Below are 27,379 nucleotides of genomic sequence, written 5' to 3' on the forward strand. Positions count from 1 at the left end.
GCAAGCGGGTGGCCGTGAGCTGTCACCATCATTAGATCCTTGTCTGCAAATTAAAGTCTCTACATCTTCCACTGTTGTGAGCAATTTCTAGCCCCTGTCTAGCTCTGAGCTTCCCAATGAATTTTTAATGACCTACACTTAGTCTCTCTCACACACACACACACACACACACACACACACACACACACACACACACACACACACACACACACACACACACACACACACACACACACACACACACACACACACACACACACACACACACACACACACACACACACACACACACACACACACACCGTTTCCCTTGCTAGAAGCATGGCCATGGATCATCAGCCCGTATTGCTGCTTACTGTTGAGTGCTCAGTATGCAGCACAGTCAGAGCCACAGAAATATGAAGTGCTGTATGAGCCGCAGAAGTTAGCAGACCGCTCTGGTTACATATTCCACCTCTTTTCAATGTCATGTTCATTATGCCCAGCACAATACCATTGTCTACATAATGTGAACAGTCCTTTAACCTCTTTTAAACTTTGGGGTACAACAGTTGAACTAAGCTTATGAGGCATTTATAAGTTAGTGTTCTTTAAAAATCAATTGGTAGATATAATACATTTATAAGTCCAAAAATGTATCTAGCAATGGCAGATTGCCCCTTAAAACTCTCACATTGGTACCAAAGGATCAGGGCCCATATTTATAAAGTCTTTCATAGTAGGAATGCTGATCTATTATCAGTTTTGCCTTTTAGATCTTAATGAATACAATTACATGGACAGTGGGGACCTGATCCTAGATCAGAAACTCTAACCCGAGACGCTTTATGTGCACAGGCCCAGAGGTGCTATAGTAAAGAAAACTAAAATAACAGCACATATGCTCCAAACCCTTTTTGAGGAACTGTGGTTTCTCTATTAAGGGACTAGCTACCAGTGTTACAGCTACATGTGAGACTTCATTGACAGCAAAGCGTAATGTTACTCTTTATTAATGTTCATGGGACCATATGAGTGCACATGTACATATCCAACAACTATGTTCCAATAGACCATACTGTAAATAGAATAGTTCCCCATTAACCATTATGAGAATAGTACTTATTAGATCAGAGCAATAAAATATATGGGTATCTTTGGGGAGATACACAGAATTGTTATACATAGTTAACAGTCTTTGGAGACTACAGATAGCCCATAGATTCGAGGTAGATGTTCATGTTGACTTATCTGGAAAGATTTGCTCCAGAACACCTGAATGTGAAAAGGCAAAGGCATTGTGCTTCTGTGCATATACACCGATGTTAACTAGGCCCTCTCTCTTGTTGCCAGGAAACCGATTCTGGGGCCTATACCTGCGTGGCTTCCAGCTCCAGCGGAGAAACGATGTGGAGCGGTGTACTCACTGTTAAAGGTAAATGCCCACACACGTAGACACGCGCGCACACACACACATGCACACGGACACAGTGAATGGTAAATCTACTGTAATAAACTCCTCCCTACAGTTTTAGATTGCCTCTGCCATGTCATTGTCACATTGGCATGAAGGATCGGGAGACAGACGCAGGAATGCGTAATAGTTTTTATTATTAAGCACAAATTACTGCGTGCCGTGTAAAGGCATGGGGGGATCCGTGACAGCAGAGCAACGACACCAGCCTCGAGGACAATCACAGGAATGCATTGCAGGTCGATCAGGACCCGATGCAGCTGCTGAAGTTGCGTCGGATGGGCCAGTTGCTGCTGCCAAAGTTGCGGCGGCATTGGACGGACCAGTAGCAGTGGCGCCGGACAAACTAGTTGCAGCATCGTCGGACGGGCCAGTTGTAGCTGCCAAAGTTGCAGCAATGCCAGATGGACCAGTCGCAGCATTGTCGGATGGGCCATTCCCGCTGTCTCCCATAATGGTCGATTATTCTCTCACATAGGTAACAATGATTTGGGAGACAGACGCAGGAATGCGTAATATAAAAAAAAAATTAAGCACAAATTCCGGCGTGCCATGTAAAGGCATGGGGACGAAGACCAAACAAACATGTAACAGAAACATAGGGTAGAAACCCAAACAAAAAAACTAGGAGTACCTTGAATAAATAAAACATGCGCACAATGATTCCCACATGGGACGAGACCTGTAATCATCTGCGCAATCCACAAGGGCACGAAAGCCCAAAACACACAGCACAGGTACTCACACGCACCAACTGACATTGGAACAATAATCAACCCCCAAATGGAAACCAAAGGGCAAATATATACAAATACAATCAGTGGGAATAGGGGCCAGGTGTGTTCCAGAAAGATCCGTGACAGTCATGCCCATATAAGATCATTGAATCAAGAAATAAGGCAGAGGTCTTGTGATATTGTGGTTGAAATCACACCTAGGGGCGTTGCTTGGCCCATGGCGAAGCAGAGGGATGATGAGTTGGAATAAGTAGTGTCTTATCGCTGTTATGAAATGCTAATGTTTGATGAAAATTGATAAGATGGTATTTAGTGCCTACTAATGCATCGTAAACCAACCAAACAGAAACTCTGATAATTCACAACTAAACTGTTATTCAGCCAGTCCGTCAGTCAGTTACTGTGATCAGGGCTGGGGTGTCGGTTCCATTTCAACTCCTTATTGACAATAATGTTGCTTTTCAATTCATAATTACAGAATTTAAATGGAATTGACCTTATTGCATGAATTATTTATTCGTAACTCTTTAGACCACAAAAAGGCTTCCAACAACAGTTATATTGAGAATGGTACTACTAAATATAGGATATTCACTACCATCCAGCTACCCTCTCATCCTCTGTCTCTATTGTCTCTTTTTAAATGCATTTTAAATAAAGTTTGATTTGATTGTGATTTTCAGAGAGTGGAGGTTCGTCTGTGCCCCAGGCATCAGAACCCTTCCAGCTACCGGGACCTCCCCAGAAACCTGTGGTGACCGACGTGACCCGCAACAGTGTCACCCTCACCTGGCAGCCCAACGCCCATGAGGGGGGGGCTGCCGTCACCTCCTACATCATTGAGGCCTTCAGGTGGGTGGAGTCGACAGTAGAAGATAGACCTGGGCTGTGTTCTGTAGGGCTCAACCTTGTGGTACATTCTGTAGAACAGACAGAAAGACAGATTTGAAAAAAGTTTTTTCTTAGAAGTAACACGAATCATCTGAAGACACACTTTCCCGAACACACATGTTCTATCCTCCAGCCCACTGCCCTCTCTCTAGCCAGAGGTTGCTGTGTGCAGCCATCCCTCATCGTTTCTTAATGGTGTGTAAGCACATGAGCCGTGTTCGCCGGGCAAGACAGGCAGGAGGGCTCACACCCCCACCCCCCTCCCTGCAGACACACAGACTCTGACACCTTTCACATTCTAATCAACCCTAGCTAGGTTGGCAGCTGGCCCATGCTAAGCCACTCCCCAAATCTCCCAGCTGCCCCCACTTTGCTTTTATTCCACATCAAACAAATCAAAATCAAATCACATTTTATTGGTCGCAAACACATATTTAGCAGATGTTATTGCGGGTTTTACGTCCGTCGTTAGATGAATGAGACCAAAGCACAGCGTGGAAAGTGTTCATGATTTTTGAAACTGAACTCCGACAAAACAACAAAATACAAAACGGAACATAAAGTTCTGCAGCGCTCGACAGCAACAATGCAAAAACAAGATCCCACTATCTAAGCTGTGAAAAAGGGCTGCCTAAGTATGATCCCCAATCAGAGACAACAATAGACAGCTGCCTCTGATTGGGAACCCTACCCGGCCAACAAAGAAATAGAAAAACTAGAATGCACACCCAAATCACACCCCGACCGAACCAAATAGAGAAATAAAAAGGCTCTCAGAGGTCAGGGTGTGACAGCGGATGTAGCGAAATGCTTGTGTTCCTAACTCCAACAGTTCAGTAATATCTAACAATTCACAACAATCTAAAAGTAAAATAAAGGAATTAAGAAATAATTAATACTGGATATATATCATTTCAAATATTAGGACGAGCAATGTCAGTGTATGTGCATGTGCATGCGGCAGGTAGCCTAGTGGTTAGAGCATTGGACTTAATCCCCGAGCTGACAAGGTAAAAATCTGTCGTTCTCCCCCTGAACAAGGCAGTTAACCCACTGTTCCTAGGCCATCATTGAAAATAATAATTTGTTCTTAACTGACATGCCTAGTTAAATAAAGGCAAAAATAAAATAAATATATACAGTACCAGTCAAAATTTTGGACACACCTACTCATTCAAGGGTTTTTCTTTATTTGGACTATTTTCTACATTGTAGAATAGTAGTCAAGACATCAAAACTATGAAATAACACATATGGAATCATGAAGTAACTAAGAAAGTGTTAAACAAATCAAAATATATTTTATATTTGAGATTCTTCAAAGTAGCCACCGTTTGCCTTGATGACAGCTTTGCATACTCTTGGCATTCTCTCAACCAGCTTCATGAGGTAGTCACCTGGAAGGAATGCATTTCAATTAACAGGTGAGCCTTGTAAAAAGTTAAGTTGTAGAATTTATTTCCTTCTTATTGCATTTGAGGCAATCAGTTGTGTTGTAACAAGATAGCATTGGTATACAGAAGATAGCCCTATTTGGTAAAAGACCAAGTCCATATTATGGCAAGAACAGCTCAAAAAAGCAAAGAGAAACAACAGTCCATCATTACTTTAAGGCATGAAGGTCAGTCATTTCGGAATATTTCAAGAACTTTTAAAGTTTCCTTGAATGCAGTTGCAAAAACCATCAAGTGGTTTGTAATGACACACACATAAACACACCGTGATCAATTTAGCGCACCTTCATGGAAATTAGTGGGGTAATCTAAAATGTTAATGAATTTAAATGCGGATGGCACAGACAGACAAGTCCTTGGGCTATTGTACGCTGAGAGGAATTTTGCCCCCTCCCAACCTGACTCACTAGCCCCCTCATCCCTCTTCTCTCACCTTGCCCCCTGGGCAGTAGTTAGCACCGTGCCAAGTGGGCAAAATTGTGCTGGGGGCTGTGGGGGTGGGAGTGTCCAGGGAGAGAGAAGTGGGGATGAGTGTGTGTGTGACAATGGGGAGATGGAATCCTGACACATTGTTACTGTATGAAGAATGGCAGATATACCATTCTAAAGGACATGCATGTTTATTGGGAAAGAGTGTATGTTTACGTGTGTATCTGTGTTTTCCTGTGTGTGTGTGTGTGCGTCCCACGCTTCAGCCTCTCCTCCCTCAAAGTGACCTTAGATTTATCACTACCAGTATTGGGTGGTCTGCTAGAGGAATATTCATGGCTCGCACAGCTTTTATATCTCTGTCGCCTAATTGCGCAGGTTAGCTGTAAAGTCACTAGTCTGCTGCTGTCTCTGGCAAGATGAAGAAAATAAAAAGTGAACGAATGGAGAGAAATGAGAAAAAAAAAAAGTGGAGGAGGTTGTCATGTGACCATGCCACTAAATAATAGGAGGTGACATTTCATCTAAATAAGAAGAGTCAGGAGAGGAAAATGCGGGACCGTCAAAGCCAAAGAAGCTCAACATGTTTCCCTCTACCTTCAACAGATGCGTTGTTCACAAGATTCATCACAGAGCGAAATAGTATCATTATGCAAGTGATCTCACACATTTTCATCAAAACAAGCAATTTTAAAAGGACAAAAAAAAACATAAGACTTGACAGAAACACAGCTGGCATTATTGTTATTGTAATCAGAATGAAGACTAGAATAATAGAATAATAGTTTATCACTTTAGAGGAATGACATCGTTGTCACTACAGGGTATAAGGAAGGCTTGCCTTGCACAGTAACTCTACTAACATAAGTGGAAATGACACGACATCATTGTCTGTGGTCTCTTACTCTAGCCAATCAGCAGGCAGTACGTGGCAAACGGTGGCTGACCTGGTAAAGTTGGAGAAACACACTGTCAGCGGTCTCTTTCCCAACACCATCTACCTGTTCATCGTCCGAGCGGTCAACGCCTACGGGCTGAGTGACCCCAGCCCCATCTCTGAGCCCGTCCGCACACAAGGTCAGTACCTGGGAGGGGATATAACAGCTTTACTGGACATTTACTATGAAAGACAATTGAAAAAAATGTAAGCATTACAAGGTGGGTGTTAGTGTAGAGAGAGAGTGAAAAGTTTGAAAGTAAACTTTTTTTCTCAAATTTTGAAGCATTTCATCATAAAAGCATGGCGGTTTGAAGGCTTCATAAAAACGATTTAGATTATTTCAATCAAGTGTATATGAGCTACAGTAAGCATCTACTATAGTTTTACTGTTGTTGTCTGTCTGATGTTTGTTAATGTTGTGTTTGCAGATGGGAGTCCTACAGGTCAGGGAGTGGACCACAGGCAGGTCCAGAGAGAGTTGGGAGAGGTGGGTGTTCATCTTCAGGAGCCTGTCACACTCACTGCCTCCAGTGTTCAAGTATCATGGATGGTGAGTACCCTGACCTGAGTTTTTACATATTCTTTCACAGGAGAAATACCATCTGTAACGATGTGCGCTGAGAGTCGGGAAGAAAGTTTAGGTAGTGAGTGTTTAAAAAAAATTAACGGAACATAATACAAAACAAGAAACACAAACAGCACAGACAGGAAACTGAAACAGAAACAATGACGCCTGGGGAAGGAACCAAAGGGAGTGACATATATAGGAAGGTAATCAGGGAAGTGATGAGTCTAGGTGAGTCTGATGACCTGCAGGTGAGCGTAACGACGGTGACAGGTGTGCGCCATAACGAGAAGCCTGTATATTACTGTATATCCATATTACTGTATATCCATTTCCAAGGGCAGTAAAACTGTAATTCATAAATGTCTCTTTTTTTCTCTCTTTCCACCCCTTTCTTCTGTCCCTCCCCAGGTAGACCGTCAGTCCCAGTACATCCAGGGCTACCGGCTCCTCTACCGGCCCAGCGGTGGCACCTGGCAGCTGCAGGATATCAAGGCCCCGTCAGAGCGCCTGGCCGTGGTCGCCAACCTGCTCACAGGCACAGAGTATGAGATCAAGATCCGGCCCTACTTCGATGAGTTCCAGGGCAAGGACAGTCGGCTGCTGCTGATCAGAACAGCAGCGGAGGGTAAGAATGGCTTGAAGCTTGTGATACTCACAATGAGACTGACGCAAGCCCTTTTGAGACCGAGGCTCTCCTAATATGGACATGGTACACTTGAGATCGCCTATGTCCATAATGGAGGGAATGGTGGGTAACAAGGGTTTTAAAATAGGTTTTTCTCAATGGGACTTCCAGGTTGAAATAAAGGCTTTTAAAGTGGTGATTGATTGGTCATACTCAGACGTTGCTGTCAAAGGAAATGTGCCCTCAGTCAATTCACCCAGCAAAATAAGGGTGAAATACAAAATACATTCTAGAAGTGGTTTTTAAATAAAACCTTTTAGTACTTGTCTTGAAACATTTTGAGGACTCTGTCTTTTTGAAAATAGCTAGCTGTTCAGGAGCCTCTAGGAGTCACATCACAGTCGAAGCAATTGGATTGCAATTCCCAACACCTGTGTGACCTTTACATCCTGTTATGAAGACGAAGCACTGTTTATAGTTCAATAACCATTTGATGGCATTTGATGGAGTCGGCCATTTTCATCATTCTCAAATCATATTTTCGCTATTTTGCCAAATGCCCCTATTTCATTTTTTCATATCAGTAGTTTTTTTTCACACCTTGCTCGTATCTCTTCTCCTGCAGTCCCGAGCGCCCCTCCCAGAGCAGTCAACGTGGTTACAGTGAAGCTGAGCAACAGCTCCAGTATTAGTGTGTCCTGGGAGCCTCCTCCCGCCGACATGCAGAATGGAATTATCCAGGAGTACAAGGTATGCTGACAGAGAAAATGGCATGCACGTTTTTTGGAATTTTCGTATAAACAAAATGGAAATTACATAATAATAGTTACATAATTACGACATAGTTTATTTGGGATTCATTAAAACAAGTAATGGGAAACAAAGGAGTAGCTATGAATTGTTTTGAATTATTTGAAGCAAGTATCAGAAAGTACCCAGTTACCAAATAAGTTATTTTCTAAATAACAAAATATAATGTAAACACCAGCTCAAACAGGACTGTAAAATAAATTGTGTCTATATAATGACTTCCTCAGAGACAACAGGCAGTCCTAAAGGCATGTTGACGTTTACTGTCATGAGTCTTGTCCTGGAGGCAGAACTGAGTGATTTCTTCTTTGATAGGCCAGCTACAATGTCAAAATTGGCTATATTGTAAAAAAATATATAAAAACTCAAATTCATTTTTTTAAATCTTCATTTAAGGTTAGGATTAGGTGTTAGGGTTAGCAGTGTGGTTAAGGTTAGTGTTAGGTTAGGTTTAAAATCAGATTTTATGACTTTGTGGCTGTGCAGAGCTGCCTTCAGAACAAGATTCATGACGGAAAAAACGGCAACCTGCATTCTAATTTGGACACTGCAAATTTGACCTCTTCCATCTCACACCAACTCACCGTCCTCCAACCATCAACAGGTGTGGTGTGTAGGCAATGACACCCAGACCCGCTACCACATCAACACCACCGTAGATGGCACTGTCCTCTCCACCGTACTCAAGGGGCTGCTGCCAGGCATCCTGTACCAGGTGGAGGTGGCAGCGGTGACCAGCGCCAGAGTGGGCATCCACAGCCAGCCTGTGTCCGTCCTCATCAGTGAGTCCCCCCAGAACCACAAGCTAGCAGAATTAGACATTTCAGTTCTGCGATATCAAGGACATAGTGGGGGTAGCTAAAATTACTGAAATTATTACTCAGCATTTCTTTTATTACATTTAAATGTTTGGTCATTTAGCAGACGCTCTTATCTAGAGCGATTTACAGGAGCAATTAGGATTAAGTTCCTTGCTCAAGGGCATATTGACAGATTGTTCACCTATTCGGCTAAGGGATTCGAGGTTGGTTATAATACTTAACAGGTAAAAGTTAAATATCCCTCCACTAACTACTTGCCGCTCTCCTTCAGAGCTGCCAGTGGAGGCACCGTCAGTGCCTGGTACCGGAGGGGGCGCGGAGGGTGATGAGAGCAGCGTGAGCCTGGCCGAGCAGATTACTGATGTGGTGAAGCAGCCGGCATTCATCGCTGGGATCGGCGGGGCCTGCTGGGTCATCCTCATGGGTTTCAGCGTGTGGATCTACTGCCGCCGCAAGAAGAGGAAGGAGCTTAGTCACTACACTGCATCGTTCAACTACACGCCTGCTGGTACTTTACACTTTATATGATGCAATCTTTACACACCACCAAATGTTACTTTACCACAATATCAAAGAAGTATGTTGTAACCCACCTTACCATATCAAGTATTCCACTGCACTTTACAAAAGGCTACTATTAGGCTACTATAAGTTACCTAACAAAATATTTACTTATTGCATTCTAATATAATTGCAAACTTGCGCTTTACAATGGAGTGCAATAGAGTAGAAACTTCTGTTTTCTCTTTTCAAAACTGGTTGAATGACTATTTTTACCCTGTAGGCACCTGAAACTTACCCAAAGTGACATAGTAAACGAGAATCACCTGCCTCCAACCAAATTCATTTGAATTCTTCTGAATTCGTAATACTTTTTTTTTTAAATCTACATTTCAGTTTAGATGTTTTACTTTGTGCAGTTGTAAATCAAACATATCCTTGCGTGAACACCAAAATAGTCTTTCAATGCATTAAAGGGGCCATCTGCAGTTGCTACATCCATTTTCGGGCTTATAACTTAATGATATGTACCCATTGATTCTTGACGAATATAACATATACAGTAAATGCCTCGCGAGCTTTGTTCAACTGTCATACCTCATCAGAACCCAAAATATAAGGTTGCTTTACTCAAATGTTTGGAACAAAGCAAATGTAAACAAAGACTATACAGCCTGAAAACATGGTTAGAACTATAATTTTGATATCATGGACGGTCAGTCCTTGCATCCATAGCTTTGTCTATAAATTTGAGTGGTTACATTTCTCCAGCCCCATCTCTCAGCTTTTTATTGAAACAGAATATGAATGTGCTTTATTTTTTTTAAATGCTGATTCCTGCTTTAGGGTTGCCAATATATTACAGCGAACTGTACCATACTGCACTGTGGAAACCTTACTGTATTTTACCTTGCCATTCACACATTACATTTTTTCTGCAGTTGGCTTTCCACATGGAGAGACATCTGGACTTAGTGGAAGGTAAGGATCCCTGTTTATGTCATTTCAAGTTGATTTTCACATTCTTATATTAGTCATTATTTTGTAATGTGATGAGAACAAAGTTGTGGATTGACATCAGATATGATCATAGTGTGTGACTACCTACATGTACATATTACCTCAATTACCTTGTCTAACTTGTCTAACCCCGCACATTGACTCTGTACCGGTACCCCCTGTGTATAGCCTCACTATTGTTATTTTACTGCTGCTCTTTAATTATTTGGTACCTTAATTTCTTATTTCTTGTAGGTATTTTTCTTAAAACTGCATTGTAAGCGTTTCACTGTAAGGTCTACTACACCTGTTGTATTCGGCGCATGTGACAAATAAAAATTGATTTGATTTGATTAATTGTGTTTTAGGCCTGGCATGCTGGGTGGCAACATGGGCAACTACCCATGGCTGGCAGACTCTTGGCCCACCACCAACCTGGTCCACAGTGGCAAGGAGGCTGTCAAATGTTGCACCTCCAAACATGACACGGCAGAGAGATACTACAATGGTATGAGACATGGCATGATTCTGCTCACAATGGCCATTTTGTTTTGTATAAACATGAATGGTATACTACGGGGCTGCCAACATGCACACATTTTGCGTACCAACTACGCAATTCTCTGTTCATGTACGCAGGTATGAGTTCCGGGTTAAAAGTATGCAGAAATTAATAGGGTCTGATTTTTTGTTTTTTGTTTTTACATTTTAATAAAAAATAAATCCACTGAGTAACTCTAACAGCAGTTCACTCGCATTTGCTAGTGAAAGAAAGAATACCCTCTTGCTAGGGACAGAAGTCCCAGGCAGAGCCAGGTAGTGCCTTGCTAACATGGCAACATGAGGGTATATTAACTCTTTGGTCTTCAGTCCACTTCCCTGTATGAGGTCACCTCCTCCTCTATGACCTTGACCTTTGACTTGGGTCCCTGCTTCTGGGTTGTGAACAACTCTCCAAAAAACTCAGTCATGGCAGACTTCTTTTCTGGAGGAGAACCCCTGTCACCTGCCGTCTCTGGAGAGGGGTTAGCTCCTGTGGTATCTGTGGCTTGACCCTGCAGAATTAAATTAGATGAAAATACTATCTCTGAAGTGGCTTTAAAAATATGATTTGTTGTTAGAAATATATATCAGACACTATTATGACCATTACAATTATTACCTTATAATGAATTGTTAAATCACTAATTAATAAAATAATAAATGTCACATGAACAAAATAATTACAATACCTGTTGTATATTGGTCACAATCTCTGCTGTGAGTTCATTGTAGACTCTCAGACGAGCAGCAGCATCCAGGTACAGCAGGGACTTGAACCGGGGTCCGAAGCGGTGCTCTTGTGTAAGAACTCTTGGACCAGAGTCAGCATATCTAGGCTCCAGGTTAACTCTGATAGCAGTCTTGACATCCCTTACTGCGGGTTCATTTTCATCAGATGCCACCATTGATTTCAGGATCATTGTTTACATAGGACCATGGAAACTGATGGAAGGCTTTCAGTGCAGATCAGTGTTGCGACTGTATTGAGAGGTTTGCACACTTTGATAACTTCCTCTGCTAGTCTCATGTTATTTTCAGACAGTCACAATATCTTTCACATTCTTCCTCACAGCTTGATCAGTCAGTGTAGAATGCACAGTAACTTTCTGCTCAAGGTGTCTCTCAACCATGTCATGGCTTGAATTCCATCTAGTAGGGACATCTTGGATTAATTTGTGGTTTGGCAGCTCCAGCATCTTCTGATTTGTCTTAAACATGTGCAGCAGTTGTGCTTTTATGAAAGAGGGATGCCACCGTCCTGATCTTTACTAGGAGGCAAGAGATTGGATTCACTGACATTGCTTTTTGAGATGCTAGATGAATAACGTGAGCAAAACATCCTATCTGTGGCTCCAATCCAGTTAGTGCAACGGCATTTACAATATTTCTAGCATTGTCAGTGTTCACAGGAATCGTGACGTTATCTCCCTCCAACTTCTACACGGCAACTACGTGACTCTCAAGGGGACGTGTTTGAAGGAGATGGCTTTTTATCTCCCATTCTGCCGTAATGAAATGAGCCGTTACAGTATGGTAGCTCTAGATGTCCAACTGTCTGTTGTTAGAGCAACAGACCTCATTCCTGACAACTTGCTCTCAAGTAGTTTTTGGGGTTTGAATAAGGCAGGCATTAATGTCTGGGCAAGATGTGTACAGGAAGGAAGAGTGAAGCGCGGCTCGACCACTTTAAACATGTTTCTGAACCCTGCATTCTATACCACAGAGAAGGGTCTCATATCTGCCGCTATGAATTTTGCCTTCGCTCCGTTGATGATTTCTGTGGGATGAACCACTTGCCAGGCTATCAGCAATGAACAGAGCCTACATGTTGTAGATGTTATATCCACCACTCTAATAAGCTATCAGTAATGAACAGAGCCTACATGTTGTAGATGCCACCACTCTAACAGGCTATCAGCAATGAACAGAGCCTACATGGGTAGATGTTATATCCACCACGCTAACAGGCTATCAGCAATGAACAGAGCCTATCCACCACTCTAATAAGCTATCAGTAATGAACAGAGCCTACATGTTGTAGATGTTATATCCACCACTCTAACAGGCTATCAGCAATGAACAGAGCCTACATGTTGTAGATGTTATATCCACCACTCTAACAGGCTATCAGCAATGAACAGAGCCTACATGTTGTAGATGTTATATCCACCACTCTAACAGGCTATCAGCAATGAACAGAGCCTAGATGTTGTAGATGTTATATCCACCACTCTAACAGGCTATCAGCAATGAACAGAGCCTACATGTTGTAGATGTTATATCCACCACTCTAATATGCTATCAGTAATGAACAGAGCCTACATGTTGTAGATGTTATATCCACCACTCTAACAGGCTATCAGCAATGAACAGAGCCTACATGTTGTAGATGTTATATCCACCACTCTAACAGGCTATCAGCAATGAACAGAGCCTACATGTTGTAGATGTTATATCCACCACTCTAACAGGCTATCAGTAATGAACAGAGCCTACATGTTGTAGATGTTATATCCACCACTCTAACAGGCTATCAGTAATGAACAGAGCCTACATGTTGTAGATGTTATATCCACCACTCTAACAGGCTATCAGTAATGAACAGAGCCATGTTGTAGATGTTATATCCACCACTGTTGTAGATGTTGTATATCCACCACTCTAACAGGCTATCAGCAATGAACAGAGCCTACATGTTGTAGATGTTATATCCACCACTGTTGTGAACAGATGTTGTATATCCACCACTCTAACAGGCTATCAGCAATGAACAGAGCCTACATGTTGTAGATGTTATATCCACCACTCTAACAGGCTATCAGCAATAACAGAGCCTAGATGTTGTAGATGTTAATCCACCACTCCTAACAGGCTATCAGCAATGAACAGAGCCTAGATGTTGTAGATGTTATATCCACCACTCTAACAGGCTATCAGCAATGAACAGAGCCTACATGTTGTAGATGTTATATCCACCACTCTAATATGATCAGTAATATATCCACCACTCTAATAAGCTATCAGTAATGAACAGAGCCTATCAGATGTTATATCCACCACTCTAACAGATCACAGAACAGCCTACATGTTGTAGATGTTATATCCACCACTCTAACAGGCTATCAGCAATGAACAGAGCCTACATGTTGTAGATGTTATATCCACCACTCTAACAGGCTATCAGCAATGAACAGAGCCTAGATGTTGTAGATGATATCCACCACTCTAACAGGCTATATGAACAGAGCCTACATGTTGTAGATGTTATATCACCACTCTAACTATCAGGCTAGATGTTATATCCACCACTCTAATATGCTATCAGTAATGAACAGAGCCTACATGTTGTAGATGTTATATCCACCACTCTAATAGGCTATCAGTAATGAACAGAGCCTACATGTTGTAGATGTTATATCCACCACTCTAACAGGCTATCAGTAATGAACAGAGCCTACATGTTGTAGATGTTATATCCACCACTCTAACAGGCTATCAGCAATGAACAGAGCCTACATGTTGTAGATGTTATATCCACCACTCAACAGGCTATCAGCAATGAACAGAGCCTACATGTTGTAGATGTTATATCCAGCTAATAAATGAACAGAGCCTACATGTTGTAGATGTTATATCCACCACTCTAACAGGCTATCAGCAATGAACAGAGCCTAGATGTTGTAGATGTTATATCCACCACTCTAATAGGCTATCAGTAATGAACAGAGCCTACATGTTGTAGATGTTATATCCACCACTCCACCACTCAGAGCCTACATAACAGGCTATCAGCAATGAACAGAGCCTACATGTTGTAGATGTTATATCCACCACTCTAACAGGCTATCAGTAATGAACAGAGCCTACATGTTGTAGATGTTATATCCACCACTCTAACAGGCTATCAGCAATGAACAGAGCCTACATGTTGTAGATGTTATATCCACCACTCTAACAGGCTATCAGTAATGAACAGACATGTTGTAGATGTTATATCCACCACTCTAACAGGCTATCAGTGAACAGAGCCTACATGTTATAGATGTTATATCCACCACTCTAACAGGCTATCATGTAATGAACAGAGCCTATCATGCCTTGTTGTAGATGTTATATCCACCACTCTAACAGGCTATCAGCAATGAACAGAGCCTACATGTTGTAGATGTTATATCCACCACTCTAACAGGCTATCAGTAATGAACAGAGCCTACATGTTGTAGATGTTATATCCACCACTCTAACAGGCTATCAGTAATGAACAGAGCCTATATCCACATGTTGTAGATGTTATATCCACCACTCTAACAGGCTATGTTGTAGATGTTATATCCACCACTCTAACAGGCTATCATGAACAGAGCCTACATGTTGTAGATGTTATATCAGGCTATCAGTAATGAACAGAGCCTACATGTTGTAGCCTAATAGGCTATGTTGTAGATGTTATATCCACCACTCTAACAGGCTATCAGTAATGAACAGAGCCTACATGTTGTAGATGTTATATCCACCACTCTAACAGGCTATCAGGTAATGAACAGAGCCTAGATGTTGTAGATGTTATATCCACCACTCTAACAGGCTATCAGTAATGAACAGAGCCTAGATGTTGTCTAATGCTATATAGATGTTATATCACCACTCTAACAGGCTATCAGTAATGAACAGAGCCTACATGTTGTAGATGTTATATCCACCACTCTAACAGGCTATCAGTAATGAACAGAGCCTACATGTTGTAGATGTTATATCCACCACTCTAACAGGCTATCAGTAATGAACAGAGCCTACATGTTGTAGATGTTATATCCACCACTCTAACAGGCTATCAGTAATGAACAGAGCCTAGATGTTGTAGATGTTATATCCACCACTCTAACAGGCTATCAGCAATGAACAGAGCCTAGATGTTGTAGATGTTATATCCAACCTATCAGTAATGAACAGAGCCTACATGTTGTAGATGTTATATCCACCACTCTAACAGGCTATCAGCAATGAACAGAGCCTACATGTTGTAGAAGTTTATCCACCATTCGTTGGCAATCCCCGTTATAGTTTACAGGGAAACTGAAATGTTCCCAGACGGCAGACCTGAATGATACTGGGGCGTTTTCTAGTTCTGGCTTGCCAATGCTTGCCATGTTGCTCCTTTGCATTTAGCTAACTGCTAATTCCTTCATAAGATAATTGCTGCTACGACGGTCTCAGCTCTGTTCCCGCTGGAGTGAAATAACTAATGAGCTGCAGACAACTATCAGCAACTTTATTACTATGTGAATATTTTTCCCACGCTAATTTATACTTCATTGGTTTATGCAATAATATTATTTTTACAATGAAATATATATACATATATTTTCCTAGCTATAATATATGATTAATGTATTGTTCGGTTCGCAGTACGTACCGAACCGTGCACCCCTGTACCGAACTGTTCAATACAAATACATGGACCGTTTCACCCCTAACTGTAACTGTAATTATGATCCACGCCACAAAAAGCATTACAAAAGTACAATCAAAAATAAATATAAACATCTTGCCATTAAATGGAGTCGGGAGTATAGAAGACTGCCTGATGAAGAATGGATGACTGTATTAGCTATAGAGGCAATGCTTCTAAAATGGCTTTGGCCTAGATTTGAGATTTTATTCATTTTGAAAATCTTACACCCTTATATAGTCTGAAACAGCAGACTTTTCTTGGCGTACAGCGTTCAGATTCCCTTTGCGGAAGCCTACTTAAGCTTTGTGTAGCCAGTTGGCAGTCTGTGTCGATGCAATCATTTGTTTTTGTTTTAATGTTTTCCAAAATGATTTTGCTTTTGGTGTTGATTAGGAACCGTGTCTAAAAAGCCAATACGGCGACAAGCGTTCCTCTACTATAGAGACTAAACTTGGGGGCATGTGCTAAGAAAAATATTATAGATAAGCCCTCACCTGGCTCCTCTTGAAGCAAAGTCACACCATCCTCCATCAAATGTGGACCTACTGACAAAACCTTCAACTTGACTCAGTATCTGTTCAAGCAAAGGGACATCGGGGCAAAACACAAGACCGAAAAGAAGGAAAAAGAAGGAACAAAAGATCTTACAAAAATTGAGAAAGTCCTAAAATGTCTCACAGATCCGGTATCAAAAATCCATGCACACTTTTTACAGAGTATACACAAATATATCTCTGAACCTCATAGTTATCTATCTAGTTTAAAATGGGCCCAAAGAACCTCAAGGATTTAAAAACACTACATGACCAAGCCATACCAATTTTTGATGCCGGAAATCTGATTCTACAACGAGAGGTGCAGTGCATTCACATTTTACTGTCAACTTTAGAGATGCAACTGCAGAAACTAATGTCCTACTGCAAGCCAGACACTGTCACTACCATGATGGCAGAAACGAGTAGTGGAGTCAAGCCTACACTCTACCTGGCGAGACAAAACCAGCTTCATATGAGGAGGAGCTGTCCATTGGCCAGGACACCCGCAACTACATAGGAAGCCAAGGCAAGCTGGATCTGAAGATCTATGCAGATGTCAGAAACTTATTTTCTTCTGCAGTAGACTACATGTTGCTGAAATTTCCATTTGGAGATGTGCTCCTCCAGCATGCAGTGGTCGCTGACATTGCCAACAGGCTGACTGCCAAGTTCTCATCCCTCAACTTTGTCATGGCAAGCTTTCCCTGCATTATTCCTGAGGGAGCCACTGTTCATCTGTTGGAAGATGAGTTTAGACTCTATCAGTCAACAACATTTGAGCAGAGTCTGGTCAACATACTCAAGAATCAGGCCTGAAGAGAAATCAGCACAATGATTAGGGGGGGCAACCTTTTGGCTGTGATGCTGGGGATATTGGTCATATTCAAACGAATTTTCAGTCTTGTTTCCAAGAACAAAACCTAGTACAGCCTCCCTCAGTACAGACATGCTGAGTGCCCTCGTTACCAAGAAGGTTTCAATGATTGCCAGAGGAACTGTTTGCCACAGAGAAGTCTACCCTGATGCCCTGCTGCGTAAGGCTAAATCTGCTAGCTACCAGGTAAAGCTGTCTAGGAAATGATTTCCTGAACATTTGAAGGTCTCCAGAAGATTTGTTCTCACCCACTGTTTCCTATCATAGCTTTTTTGTTTTTATTATGGATACCGTGTTTATTTGACACTGATGCACTGCTTCAGACATTTGTTATTCTTATGAGTTAAAAAAAGATGTTTGTTTTGTACGTAAATAAATAACTTATTATTGTTTGTTTGATCAAATAAAAAAGAAGAATAAAGGCCCTTTGTGTGTTCGTTCAAATTAGATGGGGTGGCAGGTAACCTAGTGATTAGAGTGTTGGACCAGTAACCGAAAGGTTGCTGGATTGATCCCCCAGCTGACAAGTTAAAAATCTGTCATTCTGCCCCTGAACAAGAATTTGTTCTTAAGTGACTTGCCTAGTAAAATATATTGTTAGTGACTTTTACCATATGTGTAAATGGAATGCTGTCAAGAAAGAAAGTATTCCAAACAAACGAGCGTGCTACACGCGTGAGTTGATTCTTCAATTTCCTGCGTGCGTCTGGTAAAATGATGGACAGGGTTGGCAGGTCTGAATATCTTCTGCAAAACCAAACAGGTCGAATTGTTATACTTTTATATTTTCTTGTGCTTAACTAACTACTGTATCCTGTATACAGGTCATTCGGAAACAGACCCCTTCCCTTTTTCCACATTTTGTTATGTTACAGCCTTATTCTAACATGGATTAAATCATTTTATCCTCTACAACTTGATTGGAGTCCACTTGTGGTAAATTCTATTGATTGAAAATGATTTAGAAAGGCACACACCTGTCTATATACACAGTTGACAGTGCATGTCGGAGCAAAAACCAAGCCATGAGGTAAAAGGAATTGTCTGTAGAGCTCCGAGACAGGATTGTGTCGAGGCACAGATCTGGGGAAGAGTAGCATTTTGTTTTCAGCATTGAATGTCCCCAAGAACACAGTGGCCTCCATCGTTCTTAAATGGAAGAAGTTTGGAACCACCAAGACTCTCCCTAGAGCTGGCCACACAGCCAAACTGAGCATTCTGGGAGAAGGGCCTTGGTCAGGTCCCCGATGGTCACTCTGACAGAGGTCTAGAGTTCCTCTCTGGAGATGAGAGAACTTTCCAGAAAGACAACCATCTCTGCAGCACTCCACCATTCAGGCCTTTATGGTAGAGTGGCCAGACGGAAGCCACTCCTCAGTAAAAGGCACAGGACAGCCCGCTTGGAGTTTACCAAAAGGCACCTAAAGGACTCTCAGACTGATGATGGTCTGATGAAATCAAGATTGAACTCTTTGGCCTGAATGCCAAGTGTCACATCTGGAGGAAACCTCCTGGCATCATCCCTATGGTGAAGCATGGTGGTGGCAGCATCATACTGTGGGGGTGTTTTTCAGCGGCAGGGACTGGGAGACTAGTCAGGATCGAGGGAAAGATGAACGGAGTGTACTTAAAAGATTCTTGTTGAAAACATGCTCCAGAGTGCTCAGGACCTCAGACTGGGGCGAAGGTTCGCCTTCCAACAGGGCGACAACCCTAAGCACACAGCCAAGACAATGCAGAAGTGGCTTTGGGCCAAGTTTCTGATTGTCCTTCAGTGGCCCATGCCAGAGCCCGGACTTGAACCGGATCGAACATCTCTGGAGAGACCTGAAAAAATAGCCTTGCAGCAATGCTCCCCATCCAACCTGACAGAATTTAAGAGGATATGCAGAGAAGAATTGGGGAAACTCCCCAAATACAGGTGTGCCAAGCTTATAGCATCATACTCAAGAAGAGTCAAGGCTGTAATCGTTGCCAAAGGTGCTTCAACAAAGTACTGAGTAAAGGGTATGAATTCTTATGTAAATGTGATATTTAAGTTTTTTATTTCTCAAAACCAGAGGAGTGGCTTCCGTCTGGCTTTGCTTTGTATTGTGTGTAGATTGATGAGGGGAAAAACACATTTGAATCCATTTTAGAATAAGGCTGTAACATAACAAAATGTTGAAAAAGTCAAGGTGTCTGAATTCTCTCTGAATACATTGTATGTCATGGTAACTGTTTTGGGTAATACAAGAATCGCTTAACTCACATAACAATACTAACTCTGCAGTCGAATAACAAATGAATTCTCATTACCATAAGTCAGTTACCACATAAGTTACCACCTGTCACCTGAATCTGACTTCTCACTTCTTCTGACCGCTCTCACCACCAGAAGCGGGCATCTCTAACTACTTGAACCAGACGGAGAAGTACAGCACGGGCAGCTCCAATGAAGGTCCTATCTACAGCACCATCGACCCCAACGCCGAGGACCTGCGTAGCTTCAACAGCCCCTACTCCTCCACCACGCCCTACGCCAGCACTCCCATCATGCCTTTCACCAACCAGGCGCTCCAGGGCTCTCACAGCCCCACAGAGCAAGATGGCAGCCACTGGATCACCCAGCCCGCTGGACCCTCTTCCCAGTACGCCCAGCCCGAGCGCTGCAGGACGGACTGCGGTAAGACAGTGTTTAAGACAGTGTTTCCATTGGTAAATGGTTCAGGGTGGGGCACCAAGATCCCAAAGCAACATTCACAAAATGTAAACATAATAACTGGAGGCACCTTGACATTTTTGGAGCCATGAAACTGTATTATGGTACCTACTAGCTAGCAACAAGAGGGGTAGCGGTAGCTAACCTACTGTGTAACACTGATTCATGTCTCCAAAAATGACAAGGGATCTCCAGTTATGTTTCCATTTTGTGGTTTGTGAAAAATACCCTTTTCAAGAATATTAAAATGAATTTAGAGACCTTAGGACCTCCATTGAACAGCACTAAACCAGCTCTTTGTGTGTCTATGTCTAGGTAAACCCAAACAGAAGTCCATGGGGAAGGCGGTGAAGACCCCCTCTCTAAAATGGACTGAAGCCCTCCCCCCGCCCCCCTCATCTGGGGAGCTGGAGCAGTGTGTGGTAGAGGATATGCCCATGGATGACCATGAGGACATGGAGCTAGGGTAAGCACACAGACACACATGACTACACATAAGCGTGAACACATGTGCACACGCACACTCTTACGATGTCTGGCATAACACACACCAACGAAACATACACTTACACATCAGTTACACCATCTTCTTGCTAACTTTGAGGTCAGACTGATTGAGGTATGGTAGCTCTCTCATGTAACCTCTGTTCACAATCTTTAATAGGTCTGTATACTGTCCTATGGACCTTTGACTCGCTCACACTGTGTTTCTCTTGGCCCATGTCCTTGCACTCTCAGGCACCCACTGACACATAGTGGTGGGCCAGGGCTTTGTATGGAGGTTAATGACGTTAGCCTTACGTTGCCTTTCTGTCTGACAGGACAGTCTCTCTCTGTTAACCCGTTGCTAGCTCTGGACCTCAATGACCTTTTATTCCAGGTCCCCGCTGAACCACATTACTGTCACACTGCAAAATGGATACACACGCATTCGCCTACACACATAGTCACACATGCATGCACACACACACTTCATATAACACAGTATTGTCAAGGCCAGCAAGTCAGTATTCATAACATTCTGGCAAAGGGAACCATTCACTTATCGCTCCTAAATGCCACTCACTCCTCTAGAATAGGTTAGCAGCTCAACTGTAGCTCAGTTGGTAGAGCATGGCGCTTGTAACGCCAGGGTAGTGGGTTCGATCCCCGGGACCACCCATACGTAGAATGTATGCACACATGACTGTAAGTCGCTTTGGATAAAAGCGTCTGCTAAATGGCATATAATATTATTATTATTATAACTAAAGCAGCCATGAGGCTTAGAAACTTCTACCTCTAAGCATTTCTAGACAGCTAGATTACATTGGCGCTATCCAAGAATCTAGCAGGCAGTTAGAAATTTAGCCACCATTCCCAAGTCCCAACCCTCTTACACATTGACCCCGTTAGCTAATGACATTAGCCTACGTTAGCCCGTTCCCCTTCTCATGTTCTTTTCTCCTGGTCACCAGAACAAAGTAATCATTCAGCAGCCTTCTCATGCACCACCTTCCCTGTGGTTAGCCGTTAGCAGTTAGCAGAGATTGGTGATGAACCTACGATAACAGCGTTAACCTATGAGTTAGCCCCTGTGGCTAGCTGAGAGGAACGTTGGCCTGGCATTATGACATTAACTAGCTTACTCCCTGGCCTCGGCCATTTCCTCCATGATGTACACACACATGAACGCACTTGGCACTCACACACGCGCACACACATACTTCTCTGCCAAACACAAATGTATAAAAACTGATTCCATGCACACGTATGAAAAACATAGCTGAAAAACATTTCCCATGTTGTGAAGAAGCCAGTTCAGTTTAATGGAAATGCCTTGGGCATACAAGGACATGGAATGTGATTCTTTTCACCCAGGTGAAGTCTCTTGATCAGACATGGCCCTCAGCAGACTTGTAGCAGGTATAGTGTTGCCCACAGGGAAGACTGTCTAATAATGCTGTAGAGCAGTGGAAATCAATACGGTGCAGACAAATACTGTAGGCATTAGAGAGGGAGGGCCACCCATAGAATTAGGAATTAGAATAATTAATAATTGAATAGGATCTTATTGGAGCCTCCATCGTGACTGTTTTATAATGGTCCAGATTGAAATTGCCCTCAGACACAGATCTAAGAACAGTTTATCCTACCCAATCATGACCATTAATAAGGAAAATGTAAAAACTGACCATTAATCATTTTCTCTAAGGTCCACGTCATCCTCCTCTGTCTAAAGTGAACCTATGGAATAATTACATTTAATCGCAGGTCTGATGAGGAAGAGTGGTGCCCGCCCCTTCCGGAAAGAACCTATCTGATCGAGGGCTGCGAGGCAGGTCCCGCCCCTCCCCTCAGGGGTGACGCCTCGTCCCCCGCCACCTCCTATAGTCACCAGTCCACCGCCACCCTCACGCCGTCGCCCAGAGAGGAGAGCCGCCATCCACCCCACAACACAGCACGCCTTCACCACCTTGATGGGCAGCAGCTAGCATGGTATGACAAAAACAGTCAAATTCTAAAAGTCACATAATTTATGTACAAACACATGGTTTGATGCCATTCCATTTGCTCCATACCAGCCAGTATTATGAGCCATGCTCCACTCAGCAGCCTCGACTGATACTAATGGGGATGGCAGTGAATATCTCCTGTTCACATTAATAAGATGGTAATAACATAGGTATAATCATTGCTTTGGTAAGGTAATTACCCAATGTCATTAACAGCAGATAACACAATGCTCATGATATGAGCAGTAAAATCCCCACTCAAATAAACAAAACAATAATTCAATTGTGTAACACTTTCATCGTCGTAAAATATCAGAAGTATGTCATTGCTATTGCTAACCACCCACTCTTTCTTTGCCGTTATACAGTAGGTTACCTTGCGGTCCTATCCCAGTGCCCCGGGCGCCCAGCCCGCCCCTCACGCAGTCCAACCCCAACCTCTCAGCCCAGCAACACGGTGAGGGCTCTGAGGTGGGCACACCGCTCCGCAACAGCTTGGCCCACCGCAGTGACCTCAGCCAAGGGGCAGCACTGAGTGTCGACAATGTCAGCTCCAGCACACCTGGTCAGTGATGCTTACCGCTCTGTGCAAACACACACGAGTGAATGCACCACATACGGATGTGCATAAACACATACATTCAAGTCAGAAGTGCACGCACATGCATGTACACACACAGCAAATGTATTACATTTATATCCAGTATGTAATTAATGTTATTCGTAACACCTAAACAATCAGCTGAAATTACATAAAGCATTGCAATGTTGTTATTTATCCATGTATAGTGCTTCAAAGGACCAATGTCCAATTACCTTCTAGTAATGTTTTCTGTCTTTCTGGCTGACCTACAGTGAGAGCTCAGTCCTCCCCAGCTGACAACACACACACTCCCCCCCGGCCTGAAGTCTCGAGTGAAAAAGAAGACTTCCAAAAGCGGAGCTTACAGAAGAGAGGTGCTTAACCAAGGAGGTGAGTGTGTGTGTGTGAGCATACTGTATATTCCTTGATTTGTTTGTTCACACACACGCATGCACAGATGTGCGTGTGTGTGTGAGTGAACAAACAATCAATGAATATATGTTGGGCATGAGCATGTCTCTGTGTGCGTAAAGCCTACATTATTGCCTATAGGTTTATATATTTACTGGTCTTCCAGTGCAGTCCAACCCTTACCTGTTGTTCATGTGTCTTCTCCTCAAGACCTCCCTCCTCCACCAGAGCCACCTCCAGAGAATGGAGCAGTGCGGTGCCCAGCAAGGGCTGTAGACTGTGGCCAAGCATCCCTGGACAGAGAGGGAGAAAGGAGCACCCCTTCCAGGAAGGGATCAGGACAGAGACGCCGAGATGGTGAGTGGTGCAGATACTGAAGTGTGGTGTGCAAACTCACACACATGCACAGTCTCATATTCACAACACACACACAAACACAGCCAGAGCCTTTGCAGTTGCCTATTAGCACTGACTCCCAAACAGTCACTCTTTCACCCAGAAAATACTAATTCACACAAATAATAATACATAAATCAATTATGCTCATAAACCCGTTCTCACACACACACACAATAACATATGAATACATTTAATTTCACAAATCCATCCATTAAAACTCTTATCACTTCCTCTTTCCTTCAAGATCCTCTTTCATCAGTAGAATAGCCATTTGTCTCACTCTCCATTCCCAATATGGAAATCCCTGACCCCAATTCTCCCCTTTCCTCCAATCCCATCTCCTCCACAGATGAGGACCTGATCCCGTACAGCAAGCCCAGCTACCTGGCGGGGCGGGGGTGTCAGATGTCCAGTAACTGCTCCACTACAGGAAGCTCCTCGTCGAGGGGCTCCACGGGGTCACGAGGGGGTCCCGGCTCAGGCAGGAAACGCAACGAGGTGAGACAAGGGTTCTGGTTTTTGGGAGCCACAATATCTGTTGTTTTTTTCTTCTCTCTGGCATTTAGTTTAGGAATAGTGGTAATACAAGGGGACCATGATTGGTTCTAGTTATTGGGAGCTACAATGTCTACTGGAGTTCAGTGGTTAATAGAGGGGTGACTGAGGAGCCCATTGCGGGTTACCCCTCTTTCTGTCATTGTGCTGAGCCTTATGTTTCCACTTGGACAGATCGGTTGAATAGGGTATCTGTGTGATTGGGGAGGGAGTTGTTCTTTATCCCTCCAGTGGGGGACACTTTCTGTGTGACTCCCTCAGATCTTGACTTCCTCGATTAACGGCCAATCCCTCGGGTGATTACAGAGTCAAGTAATCCATGAAGGACGAACCAGAGCTGCTCCCATAGGGCGGTAGACTAGAGTTTGGGTTACAGTGAGATAGATAGAGCTGAATAGGGGTTTTGCCCTGGTTTAGAAACATTTTATGATGGTTATTAGTAAAAATGTGGGTCACTTTTCTCCCAAAAGTGGATGCTTAAAAGCAGCTGTGTAAAGTACTTAAATAAAAATACTTTAACATACTACCTAAGCTGCTTTTCAGGGTATCTGTACTTTATTTTATCATTTATATTTTTTACAACTTTTGCTTTTACTTTACAACATTTTAAAGAACATTTGTGCTACATTTTCTCTGACTCCCAAAAGTACTCTTTTTTTAAACACTTAATGGGACAGGAAAATTATCCAATTTACACACTTATCAAGAGAACATCCCTGGTCAAATTACTGCCTCTGATCTGGCAGACTCACAAAACACCACATGCTTCGTTTGTAAATTATGACTGACTGTGTACCTGCCTATCTGTAAATTAAAATAAGATAATCGTGGTGTCTGGTTTGCTTATTATAAGGAATTTGAAATGATTCATACTTTTACTTTTGATACTTAAGTATATTTTAGCAATTACATTTACTTTTGATACTTAAGTATATTTAAAACCAAATATTATTTTTTATATTAAAGAATCTTTACTTTCACTCAAGTATGACAGTTGGGTACTTTTTCCATGTCTGCTTAAAAGCCACCTCCTTGGGGTTTTTAAGGTCCTGTCATTTAGTTTTGTATCTGGTTATGGGTTCTGTTTTGAAAATAAATGGACAAATAAATACATGTTGTTATATTCAAAACTAGCGATGTAGACTACCATTTTGATTTATGAGACATGCTTTGTGAGAGCTCCTTAATGTTATGTGCAGATAATCATTTCTGCGTTTCCCCCCTTTTATTCCTATTTTGACACATCTGTCTGTCTGTTGCAGGAAATGAGATAAGTGGATACCGGAAGACTCGCAGAAAACAAAACACCTTTGTCATTCGACGTTCCTTTGATGCCTCCCATTTTCTTTCTTCGATCAAAGCAAACAGAAATAAATGAAGATCACTTTCTGAAGAACAATGGAATAAGAACAGATTTTCATAAATTGTTTTATATTATTATGATTATTTATGACTCTCGGGCTCGGCCCATATTCATTTGCAAATAGCCATTGCTGTACTGTTTTTACGTGGACTCTGGATAAAGGGAAAGAAAAAGTATATTGTATTTATAAGGAAAAACACATGTATAAAAAGGTAATGTCTTGAATGTGCCAACGTCATTTTGTAGAACTGTATACCGTTCGGAAAGCATAAAGACTATTGCACTCTTGTTGTGGTGGAGAAACAACAAATATGAAGCACAAAGTGTGTTCATGTCAGGCAGCCGGCCGGACAGATGAACCTGCAGGGGTCTTCGTCCACTCAGGACGACTCTGCCTATCTTCTCTGGATACCTATCGCCCGTGGTCCAATGAGAATATTATTTTCAAAGTTTTGTTTTATTTATTTATTTTTACAGAGGAAGCTAGTTGTGAACCGACAGACCGACAACGTTGTGAAAAGATTGTAACCATCACTTTTGATGGACTGTTGCTGCGATTGTGCGACGACTTGCATATTCTGTTAAAAGAACCAAAATAATCTGTTCTGTCAACTAACTTTTTGGTAGTCTTGTTGTTTTGTAATAATACAATAAAATACATTTGTTGAACAATAATTGGGAACGTTTTTGGACTTTACAAGTCATGTTTCATAAGAATGTCTTGAAATAAGTTTACTGTGTACGAACTCCCCCCCCCCCACCACCACTTCTTTCCAAGTTAAATGAAAATGTAAAAGCTTAGCTGAAGTCATGTTTTCTTCCTGAGGCCTCTGACTATTCACAGTACATTCCACCTGGTTGGATCTGCATGTAGAAGAATGCAATTCCCAGTGTGAGGGGCATTAACCCAGAGCAATAAATAACACGCACCCTCTCCTCTGCCCACCTGAGACATCACACACAACCATGAGGTTCCACACACACACAGACACACACAACAGATAGTGTCCTGGGAGTACTCTCATTGTGCCCCAGCAGTGAACTGAAAAAGGGCACGATGTGTTGTCTTTGTACTGTACTGTAGCCTACTGTTGTGCCCTGGAAAAACAAGGCATGTTGCAGATCAAGGAGCTGGATCAAGGAGTAATTCAAATGGGAGTGGGAATGGGACTGCTCTCTGTGTAGTTAATTGGGATGCACTACTATGCAAGTCAGGTCACAAGGAACACAGACAAAGAC

At 42.5% G+C, this 27,379-nt stretch overlaps 1 protein-coding gene across 4 annotated transcripts in view; it reads left to right on the forward strand.

Moving 5' to 3' along the window:
- Positions 1–26,815, forward strand: part of LOC124012193 (roundabout homolog 3-like) — a 243,259-nt gene extending 216,444 nt beyond the window's left edge. For 2 of the 4 annotated variants that reach the window (XR_006834680.1, XR_006834681.1), the window contains 18 exons: positions 1,333–1,414; positions 2,874–3,042; positions 5,875–6,041; positions 6,333–6,454; positions 6,881–7,097; positions 7,723–7,847; positions 8,512–8,689; positions 9,000–9,236; positions 10,171–10,210; positions 10,597–10,736; positions 20,011–20,298; positions 20,650–20,800; positions 22,588–22,812; positions 23,198–23,394; positions 23,685–23,802; positions 24,034–24,180; positions 24,572–24,720; positions 26,040–26,815. Coding sequence is in view for 1 of the 4 variants with exons in the window: in XM_046325684.1 (XP_046181640.1) it covers positions 1,333–1,414; positions 2,874–3,042; positions 5,875–6,041; positions 6,333–6,454; positions 6,881–7,097; positions 7,723–7,847; positions 8,512–8,689; positions 9,000–9,236; positions 10,171–10,210; positions 10,597–10,736; positions 20,011–20,298; positions 20,650–20,800; positions 22,588–22,812; positions 23,198–23,398; positions 23,696–23,802; positions 24,034–24,180; positions 24,572–24,720; positions 26,040–26,051 (2,757 nt within the window). In the remaining 3 variants the exon portion in view is untranslated. Of the gene's footprint in view, positions 1–1,332; positions 1,415–2,873; positions 3,043–5,874; positions 6,042–6,332; positions 6,455–6,880; positions 7,098–7,722; positions 7,848–8,511; positions 8,690–8,999; positions 9,237–10,170; positions 10,211–10,596; positions 10,737–20,010; positions 20,299–20,649; positions 20,801–22,587; positions 22,813–23,197; positions 23,399–23,684; positions 23,803–24,033; positions 24,181–24,571; positions 24,721–26,039 lie in introns of all 4 variants that reach the window. The other 2 variants (XR_006834682.1, XM_046325684.1) reach the window with 2 other exon arrangements.
- Positions 26,816–27,379: the final 564 nt, after the last annotated feature.

This window comes from Oncorhynchus gorbuscha, linkage group LG02 (assembly GCF_021184085.1).
Source record: "Oncorhynchus gorbuscha isolate QuinsamMale2020 ecotype Even-year linkage group LG02, OgorEven_v1.0, whole genome shotgun sequence".
Taxonomy (NCBI): Eukaryota; Metazoa; Chordata; class Actinopteri; order Salmoniformes; family Salmonidae; genus Oncorhynchus; species Oncorhynchus gorbuscha.